Source organism: Glycine soja, chromosome 2 (assembly GCF_004193775.1).
Source record: "Glycine soja cultivar W05 chromosome 2, ASM419377v2, whole genome shotgun sequence".
NCBI lineage: Eukaryota > Viridiplantae > Streptophyta > Magnoliopsida > Fabales > Fabaceae > Glycine > Glycine soja.
This window is the reverse complement of record NC_041003.1, coordinates 44,769,697-44,786,270: the sequence shown is the minus strand read 5'-3', so window position 1 is coordinate 44,786,270 and position 16,574 is coordinate 44,769,697. Positions and strand designations below refer to the sequence as shown.

At 29.7% G+C, this 16,574-nt stretch overlaps 2 protein-coding genes across 7 annotated transcripts; both read left to right on the top strand.

Annotated features, from left to right (window-relative positions):
• Positions 1–5,864: 5,864 nt before the first annotated feature.
• LOC114371816 lies at positions 5,865–6,917 on the top strand. Its single transcript, XM_028329147.1, has one exon. The coding sequence runs from the start codon at positions 5,938–5,940 to the stop codon at positions 6,892–6,894; it is 957 nt and encodes a 318-aa protein (XP_028184948.1). The 5' UTR covers positions 5,865–5,937; the 3' UTR covers positions 6,895–6,917.
• A 4,546-nt stretch (positions 6,918–11,463) lies between these two features.
• On the top strand, positions 11,464–15,510 carry LOC114397405 (KH domain-containing protein At3g08620-like). Of its 6 annotated transcripts, none has more exons than XM_028359451.1 (8): positions 11,464–11,710; positions 11,955–12,025; positions 12,179–12,267; positions 13,283–13,434; positions 14,090–14,281; positions 14,360–14,476; positions 14,642–14,785; positions 15,050–15,510. In XM_028359451.1, the coding sequence occupies exons 1-8, from the start codon at positions 11,603–11,605 to the stop codon at positions 15,194–15,196; spliced, it is 1,020 nt and encodes a 339-aa protein (XP_028215252.1). In that variant the 5' UTR covers positions 11,464–11,602; the 3' UTR covers positions 15,197–15,510. The 6 variants fall into 6 exon arrangements, with proteins under 6 accessions (XP_028215252.1, XP_028215256.1, XP_028215266.1 ...); XM_028359455.1 differs by having other exon boundaries at positions 11,467–11,710; positions 14,114–14,281; XM_028359465.1 differs by having other exon boundaries at positions 11,468–11,710; positions 11,822–12,025.
• Positions 15,511–16,574: the final 1,064 nt, after the last annotated feature.

Sequence of the window (16,574 nt, the reverse complement as noted above, 5' to 3'; positions counted from 1 at the left end):
ATTGTGACGGGTTTTGATGTGAGGTAGGAAATTGATAAAAAAAAAAAATACATGGTTGAATGGTCAATTACCTTTTATGATCAAACATATTTTAAGCATATGGAGCATATGCTGCTTAATGATAAAAAAAAAGGGAAGGAAAAAGTTAAAGAAAGGGAAGTTTTTGACTATAAAGAAATCAGAGGTTGAGAAGCAGAAAAAAGGTTAAGACAAAAGAGAAAAGATAATGAGAATTTAAAAGCTAGTCAATTCTTTTACTGAGTTGAGAATTTGATGTTTTTTTAAGTGTGTTTTGGATTGACTGAATAAAAAAAATAGTAACCTATAAAGGTTTTTTTTATAAAATAATAAATTAATTGTTATACTTATAACGGATGTTTATAACACTCATAATTTAATTCCTTTTAATATATTTATTAACCTTTATATTTAACTACTTATAATTTGTTTGTGAGTATTGGTTTTTATATTTTCTTTCAATTAAGTGTTGATTTTTTTTGTTCTTCCAATTTAGTGATATTTTGTTTTCCATTCTTATAAAAAAAACTCATTTTAATCTTTGCAATTTATGTTTGTTTTTACTTCTTGTCTTTGTCATTAGTTAGTTAAAATAAATGATAACATCTTAATATTATCCTACCACGTTATTACACCATCATTAATGCAAAGATATTAAAGTTAAAATAAACATAAATTACATTAATTAAAATAAAAAAATGATATAAATATTTATAGGAATAAAAAAATATAATTCTCAAATTAAATATAAAAAAGACTTAAATATTAAAATAAATTCTCAAATTAAATATAAAAAAGAATTAAATATTAAAATAAATTCTCAAATTAAATATTAAAATTCATCGATTTAATAACGTAATACACTTTTTTTTTTTACATTGAAACGGACTCATTATTTCATCAACCACGAGGTCAGCAAAGTAGGAAAAACAATTATAAGAGCAGGGGCCAACTAATAATTCGGTTGCTTTAGCCAAAGTGTGAGCTAGTGAATTTGCTTGCCTCAATAATGTGATGCTATAAGGAGATGTTTGATACGAGACAAATTTTTAGTTTTTGAAATCTTAAGGAGAGAATAGCTTTTTAGGTTTGTTTGATTTTAAAAAGTAACATCCTCTTGAAACAATGTTTCCTAAAAATATTTTTTATCAAATTTTCTATGAAAATATTTTTATGAAAAAAGTGGAAATCTAAGGGTGAGTTTGGTTTACATTTTCATTTTCTGTTTTTATTTCATGTTTTTATTTTTTGAAAACGATTTTCATTTTCAAAATATTAGAATTTTGAAAATATGTTTGGTTTGATTTTTTGGTTTCTGTTTTTAAGAAATAAAAACAGTAAAAATGCGTTTTTTAAAAAGATATGTATTTTTAAATTTATTTAAAATTATATTCTTTGTCACTGCATTTTCATTTTACGAGGTTTTTAGTTTCAACGAAAAATACTAAAAACAGGATTTTATTATTTTCAGTTATTGGTTTCACTGAAAATATTTTTAAAAATCTAACCAAACGCATTTTAATCACTATCTTCTATTTCCAGTGAAAATGAAAACAAAAAACAATCAAACCAAATACCCCTAAGTTTTCCAAGTTAAATAAAATAAGTTTAAATAAGTACTATTAAAATATCAGTTTAATGAGATAAATAATTAAAGATTGTGGTAGATATGTTATTTTACTTTTATATTTTCAGAAAACTTATATATATAACAATATTTATGATAAACTCAACCAATTTAATTATTTATGGGAATCATGATTTTTAAAAATAGTGATTCTCAGGAATTGAAAAAAAAATTCCTTCTAACAAATGCTCCTAAGGGTAGCCAGGAGGAAGGCCTTACCTTATGTGTGAGTAAAGGAGTAGAGACTCCTTAAGGTCAAGATGTGGCTTCTGAAGGAGTATGAGGACATGCTACCCAGTTGAGACGGCATGATTGACTCAGTATGAGGTCATGAATGATGTTTGGTCTTGATATAGTCAGGTAAAGTAATCTGCCAATAAGATGTCTATATATACATGCCATGATCGGATCAATAGAGACTCACCGCCATCAGATTGTGTTAATTTCAAATTCGGGTCTACATTCAAGAAAATCATTATTTTCATGTAAAGAGAATGTATATTCCCTTTGTGACTTGTGAGAGGAAAATTCTTTTGGAGGATCGTGCTATTTCAAGCCCCAAAAAGTATTTTCAAGTCAAGACAAACCCTGAATTGTTTCTGATTCGAGCTTGCAATGATAATATCATTGACATATATACCATTAGTGCTAGAAAGAATTACCGCTGCCTTTCGTGAGTAAGCTATAATCTCTCCATGTTTCAGCAAAGTTGTTGTAAACTTGATGAACCATTGTTTTGAAGCTTGGCTCTCAAGCCATAAATTCTCTCATTAACCTTTAGGTTATTATGATAAAATTACACTCTCTTAAGTAAAATTAGTTTTCATATAATTAAATGACAATAACTCAAATTAGATGTAGTATGTTACTGATTGTAGTTAACAATGACATGAATTTGATTTCCTGAATGGTTGATGATACTTCGACCATGAAGAAATGTGAAAACACTAATACTATCTAAGTAATGGTTCATGAACTTCATGGCATGTATCCTTGCTACTTCATTCCACTTTATCACTTGCAAAAAGAGTAGGCCAAATAACAAGCACATGTGAAGCCTTAATCAAGATTAGTTCCTTGCCAAAGGTTTTACAATTGTATTCTCCAATCTAAATTTCAACTTAATTTCAAATATTCAATCATATTTGAACGCTTCATATTCAACCATCAAACATTCTTGTATGTCTGAATTTTTACTAGACAAATCTCAAAAGCCAGAATTAAGGATAGTTGGATTTTGTGTTTAAAACAATTACAGAATTTAGCCATTACATTTTGTTACTGAATCTATCATAAGTCAAGGCATCCTAAATTCCAAAAAATACAACTAAAACATGTATTTTTTTTTTTTTTGCACTTAGTATGGGGTTATGGGCTTATGATGAGTTATAGCCACTCCTAGAAAACCCATTTTTTTGTTACCAATAGCTTTAACTGCATATAGAGCCTATATTACTATTTTAGTGCCTGTTTCTTTTACATTTGGCTGGCCAAACATATCATGAAACAAACCACCACCAAGTAGAAATGTTTTTCAAGCATTGAAAGTCTACTTTCAAGGCACACAAATCACAAAACAGTTGGTGACAAAGTGGAATCAGTCTGAAGAACATAGAGTCTGAAGAGAAAATGACATTTTAATTAAGTATAATTAAGAAGTTAATAAAGAGTCTAGTGACAAAAAAAAATTGATAGGAAAAACTAAAATAGGATTCATTTAATGATGATAATACTTGGTTGCCAAGCTAGCCTCTGTCTCCTAAAAAGAACAACTAGTCATCCCTCACAAAATAATACAACTTAAAAAGAACAACTACATACTACTTGCTTCATTTTCAAGTTCAAGACCTTATCGAAGTCAACTTTGCAGCTTGCCACCCATGACACATCACCATAGAACTCAACATTCCCAGCACAATCTTTAAAAAAAAGAGAGTTTAGTGAGAAGTGAGAAAATCCTGCTAGTGAGACTAATACTTTTATGGGGAACGTATTAAATGAGAACTTTTCTTATTATGAGAATTGAGAACTTCTGTAAAAAAGAGAGAAATAAAAATATAAATTATTAAATTATATTTGAATGATCAAGATCAAAAGAAAAATAAGCACAACATATTTAAGTGGCCATATGACCACCAACTTTTAATCTAGAGTAAAGGAAATTAAAATTCTTGTTTTTTTAGTTTGGCGGTAGTGACATAAAAATGAAAAGGAGACATTAATGATATTATTTCAAAATAAATTTTCAAAAATAAAACATAAATTATGATTTGATAATTATATTATTAATAAAAATGAAAATATTTTCAAAATTAAAATAAAGTGTTATATTTTTTCCTTTTTTAAAAGACATTATTGTTTTCATTTTTAGGATTTTTTTTGCATTATTAACCTTTAATTTATTTTATTGTTTTATTGATTGAAAGATAATAAAAATAATTCATTTTTATTTTTATAATTAAATTATGTTAAATAAGATGAATATTTTTTTCATAATATTTCTCATTTTCAAAGTCTAAGAAATATAATTAAGAAAATAAGAAAATATTATAATAGTGCCTTGAATACATCTAAGCTTTTCGCACAAATTTTAGAGTAACAAATTCCAAAAAAAAAAAAAAAGAACCATACGGTTACGCAGATAAAAAGAATAATCGTGAATTTCCTTCTTTATTTGAAATGTTCAAAGTGTTTTATTTTTATATATGTTGACACTTTTCAATTTTTTTATCAATTATAATTTGTTTTATTGATCGTGTTTAAAGATGTACTCTTATATAATAATTTCTCTCTATAGTTATTTTCATGCTGTTACTTTTGATACTCGTTTTCATTAAATACTTTTTAAAGCATATGTAAGCTGGTAAATGGTAACCACTCATTAAAGAGATAAATTCTAGTTACTGATATTTTAAAGTTATTAATTAAGAAGATAAAATTAAAGAATTTTTATTAAAGAACATTTATTATATAAAATTTATTTATTTAAACAATTTAAATCGGGTAATAAATATATTAAATGTTTGTCAATGAAGTCCCTTACAATATTTTTCTATGCACCCAAAGTAGAGATAATAGACATTAATCTCACGCGTCAATATTTTGATAAGTGATAACTCCTTTCCTTTTCAACTTTGAAGGCCACAATTCAAACGTTTAAGATTGTCAAACATGCTAAGGTAGTAACGAATGATTCAAGCTCTCAATCATTGCATCTTGCAGTTTACCCCCTCAATTTGTAATAATTTTCTCCTTCCCCATTTTTCATTATAATTTTTGTTCCGTCTTTGATTTTTTATTTATCACTCTTTAACCTCAATTCAGTGTTTTACACTTTTACTTCCCTGTCCCTAGCTCATTCTAGTTCCAAAAATTCATGTTTTATATATCCCTATATATATCATTGGTGATTTTTCCAAAGAAATGCAGATACGTCTGTTTAAGATATTGGCAAAAGAAATAAAAATATATATTCAAACATTCATTATTTAATATTTATCTCATTAAGATATCAATCAAAGAAATACAAAAATTATTTAATACTTACCTTTTTTAGTTAGATAATTAAAAATATTAAATATAATGTACATAATACTTCCCCCAATTTAGTGAATGCTGATCATATTCATAATAATATCATACCATAAAATTTAGCATTCAAATAACCAATGTATCTTTGAAGTTAACCAGAATTTCTCCTTAGAAAAAAGATTTCCAGAATTGAGGCATACAAATATCGTATCACCAAATTATAAATATGAATCCATAATGAATATCATAATAAAGAGAAGAGCAAGCAATGTGCATCCTTGCATTACATTGATCATGAGTATTACACTCCCAAATTCATATGTAACTCCCCACATCTCCTCCTAAATCTCATCTGATGCTTCCCAAATTTCTCCCTTCTTTTTTAATTCCTGTTCAACTAACTACGCGAATTTCCTGACCAAAGGTTAGCACCTTTTTCAAGTTGTCTCCTTTGAATTTCAAACACCAAACTGAATGTTAGATAAGATTTTTCAAGATTTGCTCTTGAACCCTTCACCCAAAGTACCAACCAAATTTGTTTTCTCTGTATCACTATCTCTATATTTTAAAAAAAAAATAAAATTGTTTACCCTTATCATTAGCATATGCTACAAAACCGAATGCTGAAGATTTATTTCCCTTTTTGGTAAAGGAACACTGAACAATTATTTTCTGTGTGCTTAAGTGGTTCGACAAGAAAAAATTCTGATTCAGTTTTGGACCTTTTTTTGATTGATTTTTATCATACTTATGTGATCTAGATGAGGGTCAGAGCCTGTTTCTTTGTGCTGTTCTCATTGCCATGCCTTCTTTGTGTGTTACTTTCAAGTGCTCAACAACTTCCACCTGATGCTGTTGTTTCGGCTCGTTTGTTAGATTCCCATCTTCAAGATTCGGCCTTTAGGGCCCTTTTCAGTCCAATAACCGGTGTGCCCTATGATGCTCAAGTGCCCACCAACCTTTCAGGGATCAAAGTTTCAGCAATGAGGCTTAGGAGTGGTAGTTTGAGGACAAGGGGTGTTCTTAGCTACAAAGAATTTGAGATCCCAATTGGGGTTGTTGAGAAGCCCTATGTGGAGAGGCTTGTGTTGGTGTACCAAAACTTAGGTAATTGGTCTGATCAATTTTACCCTTTACCTGGTTTTTCATATTTGGCTCCTGTTTTGGGCCTCTTGGCCTATAGTGGAGTTAATTTGTCAGCCTCAGAGTTACCTGAGTTGGATATAAGGGCTTCTGAGAAGCCAGTTTTGGTCAATTTTCCTCATGTGAGGCCGGCACCATTGGGGGCATTGGCCAAATGTGTGTATTTTGATTTGCATGGTTCTGTGCAATTTGACACTCTATTACCTGGGAATGTGTGTTCAACAATGCAACAAGGGCACTTCTCTATAGTTGTGGAATCCAATGCACCATCACCAGCGCCTAGTAGTGGTGGGGAATTTCAAGATGCTAGTGGGAAGAACAATAAGAAAAATAACAAGTTCATGTTGAGGATATTGGTTCCATGTGTGGTTGGTGGAATTGTGTTGTTGATTATTATTTTGGGTCTATTGGTTGTTTTAGTGAGAAAACACACGAAAGGGACAAGGATGCAGCAATTGGAATGTGTAGCTTATAGCAATGAAATCATGGATATGACATCCATTGGTGACATCAAAGTACCATTAGCATTTGGGACTCGTACAAGACCAATGATAGAACATGATTACTTTCCTTAGATTCAAGGCATTTTTGTTTTTCTCCCCCACTTTTTTTCTTTCTGATTGAAATGGAATTATAAATTTTCTATTCAAAATTAGTTCAAATTGAACTCTTGAAATGCTCAGTTCAGCCTTGGTGGTTTCATTTTATCTGATTTATCGGCTTCTGTTGAATTTTATTATTATTTCTTTTATCTTTATATGTTAATTAGCTCAAACATGAAATTCGAATTAAACCCAAAAGCTTATATGGATAACAATACCAATAAACAAGGTTTAACACAGTTAGATAAAACCTACTTCCGAGATTTATGCACACTATAGAGAATTAGTGTTTCTCTATTGATTCCTAATTCTTATATTCATTTACAATATATTAGTCCACAATTATATTAGTTGATGTAATGTAACGAGAGCAAATCGTTACACGAAAAATCGCCGACCTCATTGACATTCAACTTTTTGGAAGCAGACTTCTTAGACGAGCTATTAGGGGTCTCCACAATTAAAAGTTTTTGTATACACTGCTCCATTTCATAAAAAGAAGCCAAATTCATCTTAGAAGGTACAAATGTACCATTCTTATTTCGAAAGTGATAGGAGATTTCTTCAGACACTCTAACCAAGTTAATGTCAGCCAATGTGTAATAATTGCCTTAAATCTCAATTAAAAATCAGCCTCTATAAACAGTTAAATACACATGGAAGGAACATAACCAATAATGTGTTTAGAGTCGAACTTGTTCGCCAATGATTCAGTGTGCTAGGTTCTGCCTTCAAGTTTGCAAGGGGATTTTAATCCCAAAACTAATTTTATAAAAGATGCCAAAACTAATTCTATAAAAGAAACAACTCAAACATTACTTTTAAATTACAAAGTTATTTTTTAAAACAAAATTTAAATATAAATACCTTTTAATCACAAGCAAATTTTAATTGCAATCAGATTTATAAAATGATGATCAGTTTCAGGGTCATGCATATCACATCCTCTTATTGAATTAAGCCCTTTTCTAATTTGGTAATATCTAATTTTTAAAAGAACAGTATTTTGTTATACCTGATATCGGGTCTGATCGAGTTTCACAATTCAAAAACTACTATCAAGCGATCTTCTTTTAGTCTTTAGTCTTTTCAACCCTTGAACAAGATGCGGAATGATGCAATAAACTTTTTAATGAGTTCATAAATAGCAGGATAACACATTAAAATGGTCTATTTCAATAATAATATTCATTTAACATTTGTATATTAATATTATTTCGTTATTTCTACATAAGAATAATTAAACTATTAAATAAATAAAAAGGAATTTCACATAAGAATAAAACAAAATAGTACTATGTTATAAAAATAAGGTTTTGATTTAAATACAATATTTAATCAAATAAGGTAAATTTTCCCTTTTTATTTTCTTTGAATATTTTTTACAAAAATATAATATTTAATATTTGAATTAGTTTGCATGCTAACATTAGTTTATAAAAGATGGAGTAAATGATTTGAAAAAAGAGGTTTTAGAAAGAAGAGAAAAAGAATCTTATAGTGATGCAAAATTAACATTTTTTTGTCCACAACAAAAAAAAAACACACACACACACAAAACATACACCATTTTTGTACAAACTAATTTTATCACTGATATTCTTTTTTCACACACCATATATATATATATATATATATATATATATATATATATATATATATATATATATATATATATATATATATATATATATATATATATATATATATATATATATATATATATATATTTGAAAACACTTAAAGATTTTCTATTTATTAAATATTAAGTCACTTATTATCATCAAAATAAGTCCTTTTCTTTCATATAAAAAAAATATTTTTCATCCAAAAAATATTTCTTTTTTAATCATTTAATACTAAAAGTTGGAGGATTATTTTCACCATTTGAATGCATGCAGTAAATAAAACCAATTTTGATAAATAAAAAAATAGAAGGAGTAAAAACACATTTTTCTTTCCGTTAATAATAGAGATTGTGTCTAAAAAGAATGTGTAATAACAAATAATGTGATGCTTGCATAAGCATTTCTCAAAGTTTTAAAATTTAGTTTCTACCCACTAGACTCCACCAAATGGTGAGAGTTTGGATAATTTGTATAATGTCCTATGTTCAAAGTATTGTCATGTCATTGTACACCAAAAACTAATTAAATTTCTATATGATCACACATAAAAATAATAAATAATTACAAATACTTTTACTAAAATTTATATGATCATTTAGGAACGTATTTAATTATTTACAAAGCATGAAAATTTTATTAGAAATTTTTTAACTAAAATGTTATATCTGAAAATTCAATAAAATTATATAATCGTAAAGAGTGAATTTTTAGAAAAAGAAACTGAATTAGAATTGCGATGGCCATGACTCACATAATTGTGACCTATCATATGGCTTTTATCTGCTTGACAAAGTTCTCGTCCCTAACCCTGGCCCAACATGCGCGTTGCCATTCATTTTCTGCAAGAACACCACAGAGTCCTAGGAATCCCTCCTTCTATCTTCCCCCTTACTCCTCTTCGCTTCCAAGTCCAAGTACAACACCTTATACTCTATGACATTTATTGGAACATGATATTATTAACATGATGACATATCTAGATTGTTAAATTAAATATCCATCCTAATATGAAAAGGAAAAGAAAGACAACATGTTTCTAACCATATGCCTTCTTGCCATTAAATTTATTTCATGACCCTAGATGGCATTGAAAAAAAAAATTCAAGTTTCACATCAGTTAAAAATAAAATAAAATTAAAATATATAAATAAAGGATAATCTTTAAATTAAATTTAATCTCACATTTTAAATCTAAAATAGTATCATAATATATTTAGGATTAATAAATAATATATGATAACATGATATTATATTCTTTACATATATTTTTTTAGAATATGCACTATCGTATATGAAAAGAAAAAGAAAGAAAATATCTCTCCAAGTCTTTTACCATGCCTTCTTGGCATTAAATTTAATTCATGATTCAATCACAACAAATTTAGAAATAATCAATATATTATTCATGTGTTAGGCAATTAAATTAAATTAAGAAAAATAAAAAATATGTTAAGTTATTTTCTCAAAATTCTATGAAAAAATATTGTCGCAAAAAATTTTAATAAAATATAAAATAAAAAATTTATGATTAAAAAAATTATCTACAAATAGATATAAAATGTGTTGTGTGTGTGTGGGTCTTGATTTCCCAGTGCTGAAGCCTTTAAAGTTTCTATCAAAAGAGAATTGTTCTCGTAGGTCAGTAGGGTTGGTTCGAGTAAGACAAGAAATGGGGCAAAAGGTGGTTTAAAAAACAAATAGCATATGATATTTCAAACAAACGTAAGCAAGTTGATTTTAGTAATCAAATAATTATAGCAATTAAGCTGTCAAGATTAATATAAGCTCTTTCTCTGTTTTACCCTCCGCTCTGAAAATTATACTTCACCATCAAGTCATTTGAATTGAATTGGTAGATTTAAATTTTATGGTTAAATACTTATTTTTTTCATTTATAATTAAAAAATCACTAAATTTCCTTACCGCAATACCACTTGAATGAAGATATCTTGTAGGTTAATAGTAGTCACATAATTTCTTCCCTTCATTATTTATACATTTTATTTGCTAAGGGCAGAGGAGGTGATGAAGGTTGCTAGTTTTGGAAGTTGTTGGGAAGATATTTATCATATTTTGATTATTTTCATTGCTTGCCAGTTAATATATACTAACAATAATAACTGCTTGCAGGGATTTAATTATCATCATTTATGCTATGTTATGTACATAAGCGTGAAACATGAGGGTGATTGGTTTCAAATAGTGTACGTAATCATGATCTGGTGCCATTGACCCACATTGGTCATTGGGGTACCCTGTCTATGCTTCTTCACTGATTGAAGTGAATCCACCTCCACGCACCCTTATTGGAGCGTGCATGACTGCTTCAGCATTTCAATGATTGCTTTGGGATTTTAATTACCCTTCTCTAGTTGAGAAGTCTCATGGTCACATCACCCTAGGGTTGGACCCTTTGCCTTATGCTCCTGAAAAATGTAGTGAAGATTTGGAGTGCTTTCATGTCTTTCTTTGACTGCCCTCCTCCCTCTCTTCATTGGAAAATTATTTATTTTGCAAAATAAATAGAGTTTAATTTTTATACATTTTTATGATACTCACAATTATTCACAAATCATAGTATATATTATTTTTAATATAGTAAAAGTCAATAACTTATCAGGTAGTAATTAACAAAATTTCATCTAGCAAAGAAGTTAGTCTCTCGTAACTTACGGTGAATTAAGGTTGAAATTCTTGTTGAGATGAGTATTCATATTTAATGTTCGATCTTATCTTGATTAAAATTGTCTCTGAAAGAGAAGATATGTAAAAAAAAAATTATCATGCATTTATCAATTTGTGATTGGATGAGATTGTAATTATTTACTCATAAATCAAGAAAAACTATTTATAAAAGCCTTTTTTATTTTGTCTAGACTCTAGACCACATCCAATTTTTTTATACACATGTATCTTTCATAGGTGACAATCATGTTTCAGCCTTGTAAGATTACTATCAACACGATAAATTCTTCCTCCTCTGAGTGTTTATGGGAGCTGCATAGACGGTTCAAAACTACTAGTTAATCAGGAGTAATGATACAACATTGCATATGCAACAGAAGTCAACAAAACAACAATTAAATCACACCTTGAGAGAGAGAGATAGATGGATTGAGAGGCACCCTTTAACGCTTGCTTTTACTACTGAGCAACAGAAGGTGGCCCTCCATCTATATTTCTTATTTTTTGTACCTTTCCTTCTTTCATTACCATTTGCTCTTTCTTCCTTTCAAACATAAGTGAGGTGATTCTGTGTTTTTTTTTAATAGGATCATTGAGGCCAAACCCCATCTCAATCAACCCTTTATTTCTCTCTTAGTGCCTTGAATTTTCTATAGCCTTTCTGTGCAAAATTTGCATCCCTTAATTCTTGTAGAATTGATGTCTGGTTTGTACAATCAGATTTCCTCACCTTCAACAGCAAGGGTCAATTCACCAAACATAAACATGAGAAGCAATTTTGAGGCTGAAAGGTAAATGGATTGGGGGGTGATTCTTCTTCTGCTATTTATTGTGAAACTGAAAATTTTGATTTTTTAGGTACCTATGTTATATGTATACGTATATGTTTGATGTCAGGATTTCAATTAACTTCTGGGTGCATGTTCTTATTCACGTTTTTATAGTCAGTACTTAACGGAGCTGCTAGCAGAACACCAGAAGCTTGGGCCTTTCATGCAAGTCCTACCCTTGTGTACCAGGCTCTTAAATCAAGGTTGGTTATTCTAAATCTATGTATCATGGTTTTAAATTGTGGTTGCGATCGTGGTTTTGTCGTGATCCTTGACATTGCAGGAAATTGCAGTTTTGTGATGATCCATGATAAATATGGCTGATGTGATCGCAATTGTGACCACAGAGAGAAAAAAAAAAACAAACCTTGATGTTGCAGTCAAAATCACAGTCGCTGGCTGTTTTTTAAAACCTTCCAAGGTTTCTGTTATTCATAGTTTCCTCCTTTTGTTGATCTCACCTCTTGTTTCAGGTGAATTGGGCCTCGTCATAAACCCAGTTTTCTAGTCACTTGGATTAGTATCTCATTTTCCTTTTGTCTTGAGGTCTATTATTAACTCCTTCAAATTGCACTGAATTGTCGAATTATGATCTTGTCACCGGGTTGAAGTATAGTAGGATTTCATTTCAATTTACTGGTTGATGCTTAATTCTGTCATCACTAATAATTGCAAAAGGAAATAGAAGTCTATATTGTTGAACAAAATACACGTAACTGGAAACCAGATTAGTCACCTATATGTGACCATAGCAAACTTCAACATAGTTCTGATAAACTCATGAAAAGGGATCAATCATCTTAGTTGGTGAGTTTCGGATAACTGAAAAGAAAGAAAGAACAGAATGCAGGGAGGAAAAGATCCTTAAAAGGTCCTAAAAGATGGCGGCAATATGCATTACTCTCCACAACAATGTGTCTATACAATTATCGCTATTCTTTTTCAAACAACGAACAAAATGTTTTATTCATTGATGATATATCCACTATAGTAAAAGAAGTAAATTAGGCATATTTTTTTCAATGAGTAGAGCAAACTTTATCTGATCAGATTTACTATTAAATATTTATGCTTGCTTGAATTTTTTGTTTTCATAGTCATGGTTTGAACTGTATGTGCTTACTAGCTAGTACCCTTCGTGCTCATATTTGACAACCTACAGTAGTAAGGTCTCATTCTTTTAACTCGTTCTTATATTTAGTGTTACTTTATTATCAGAGATTTTAAGGGTTTCTGGAAAGAATGGAATGATGCAGAACCAAGGGTTTAGTGACTATGACAGAGTGCAGTTCGGAAGCCCCAAACCCAATCTTATGCCTTCTTTAGACATACAACCAAATTTTACAGGCTGGAACAGCTTGTCACATGAAGTAAGTATTTTATTTTTCTGTTCTATACTTCTGTTTAATAGATCACTCTCCAGCACTCTTCCATGTTTAGTTCCTACTTTTCTTTGCTTCAATGTTAGTCTACATAAGCTATTCATGGATTGTTAGAAAATCTAATTCTTAGCCTATTACAACTTCAGGTACTTAACATTATCTGTTTTCCATTGTGCATAGGGTGACAATAGTTAGAAATTAGAAATATAATATATAACACCATTTATTTGTTTTCACTAGTTTAAGCTTTTGGGATCCTTAGTTCATGACATGGTATTAAAGTCTCTATGAGCAAGTGATCTAGAGTTTGATCCTTAGTCCTTACCACCCGTCTACCCCATTCTTTTGATAAAAAGTTTACTTTTGGTACAAGGTTGGTGAACCTATGCATTATTTATGTTCTCTTGTGTGAGGAGGCATATGTCTTCATCTATCAGTGAAAACTTTTGGAATTGTTAGTTTATGACACCAATGTTATCAATATTTGTGAATTTAAATTGATTCCCTCAGTCTGTTTTGTTGAAACCAAGCAGCTACAACTTGTTTTCTTTGTATCATGTATCACTTATACTATTACTCTTCCATTTCATTCATCCTTTCTTCTTTTTCTATCATTTTACTTTTAGTCATTTCATTTTCTAAGAGGTTAAGTCCAATCTTACATAAGGGGTTAGCTGGAGTACAAGGACTAAACGTGGATTGGCAAACATCGCCAGGTGTCCCAAGCTCTCACATTGTGAAGAGGATATTGCGCTTGGATATTGCTAATGATAGCTATCCAAATGTAAGAAGATATGTAGAACATTTTAATGCCTTTTGCTGTAGCCTTATGCAGGTTTATACCATGTATTGTTGCAATAGTTTTATGTTGTTCTACTGAGCTTTGAGTCACTAAGCCTAGCTTAAATTTCAGTTCAATTTGGTTGGAAGGCTTCTTGGCCCTAGGGGTAATTCACTGAAGCGAGTGGAGGCTACCACAGGTTGCCGTGTATTTATCAGAGGGAAAGGTTCAATAAAAGAACTAGATAAGGTATCATCTATTCTTTAGTGGATTGTCTTGCAAGTTGCAAATCCTAAGAACCTAATTTAATGTCAGTTGCTTCTCCTTTCAATTTGTTGAGTGTGTCTTTTTTTTTTTCTGACTACATATATTAACTGTAACCATTAACTTCACTCTATCTTTTATAATCCAAAGGAAGAGTTGTTAAGGGGAAGGCCAGGCTACGAACACTTAAATGAACCACTGCACGTTTTGATTGAGGCTGAGTTACCTGTCAATGTTGTTGATATAAGGCTGAGGCAAGCACAGGAAATCATAGAAGAACTACTCAAACCCATGGTATCTCCTTATAGTTTTAAAGCTCTGAATATTACTTACTACTGAGATATTGTGACTACATATATCAAACCACTGAAGTTTTTACTTAATTTTATATGCTAATAAATTAGCTGCACCAAATAGACAGAAATGTGTAGGAAAGTGGGTTTTGTTTGGAGCAAAATGTTCCATTAGTCAAATTGCAAACCAATTAGCAAAGAGACATTAAGTGTTGATATTGTGTTGTATATAAGTTTTTCTTATTCTCCTCCGTTTCACGTGCAGGATGAGTCACAGGATCTCTACAAAAGGCAACAACTAAGAGAACTTGCTATGCTGAATTCCAATTTTAGAGAAGAGAGCCCTCAACTCAGTGCTAGTCCCTCTACATTCAACTCCAACGAAATGAAACGGGCCAAAACTGACCTATAGTATGTGTCTACATTGAGAATCATAGCATATTTGATGTCAGTTCCTGCATGTTAATTCTGCAAAGCAGCAACAGGAAAACTTCACTAAAAGATGGGAAGAAAAACGGGAGGGGGTACACATATTCATTGCCACAATCAATTCAATTGTATCAATAGACTTGTAAAATTAGGAGAATTTCGTTATTATTATATTTTGACCGATTGATTAGTATATATATCTGTAATGTCTATAAATATAACCCTGCTGGGACTAAACTGATTATTGTTATTATTTAAGTTTATGATTGAATGGAAAGAACAGTTAGTTTGATGTGAGAGTATCTATTTTTTTATTGGTCATAAGTATTTTTTATTGAATAAATTTGTGTTTGAGTCGAATAAGATTATTATAAATAATAAAAAAAATCTTTAGTATTTAATATAATTATATATACAAAACTCAAACTCCATCAAAGTATGTACTTTCTTGAACAAAGTAATACCGCGTTTTGTTAAGGATAATGTCTAATGTTAGTAGGGCCATTGAGGTTAATGTAGTAGAGGTGGATGTTGTTGTCCTTAGCTCTGCTAAGCCAAACTAATCTATTTTAGGCTTGACTTATTAACGCATGTCTTTGTAAAGTGGGACTATTCTAAATTTCTGCAAGTCCATCATGGGACCCTCATGTCCCTAGCACCACCAGATATTCTCCATCGATCCTTATGCCAAGCCACATTTATTTATACACCATATATAAAGATGAGCTTAAAGTTTGCTTTATAACTAAGTAGGCTCAATAATTAAGGTGAGTTGATGTATCATCATTATATTAGTATTCTTATAGTTGTCTGTGACAATGACAGCATAATAATATACTCTACACATCTAAGATACGTATGCTACTTTATTTCTATTTATTCTATTTTGGTTGTTTCATACATGAAGCGGTGATTTGAAAATACGACAAATAATTGAAACGAAGGCATTGTTTTATGATTTTATTGTAGTTGAATCATAATTAAATTGATGATATATATATATGAGTAAAAAATTTAACATAGAATTACAAAAGGTAAAAATATGTTTTATCATACACAGTTACTTTTACACTCTCAACAAAAAAAAATTGTTGGGATAATTTTTAAGATTATTATTATAAAAATTAATAAATTTATCACTACAATAATTTATGATTGAATAATAGTATAAAAATATTTTATATTATTAATGTATAACTTAGAATCATTTTGGGGTGATTGTGATTTTTTAGTTTTTGGATTTCAAATGCAATTTTTAAAATAAAATGTGTTTGACAAAAATAAGCTTAAATTATTTTAAAAATATTTTTACATTTATTTTTAAAATTAAGAAAAAATATTTTGTGAATTTATTTTTTAGT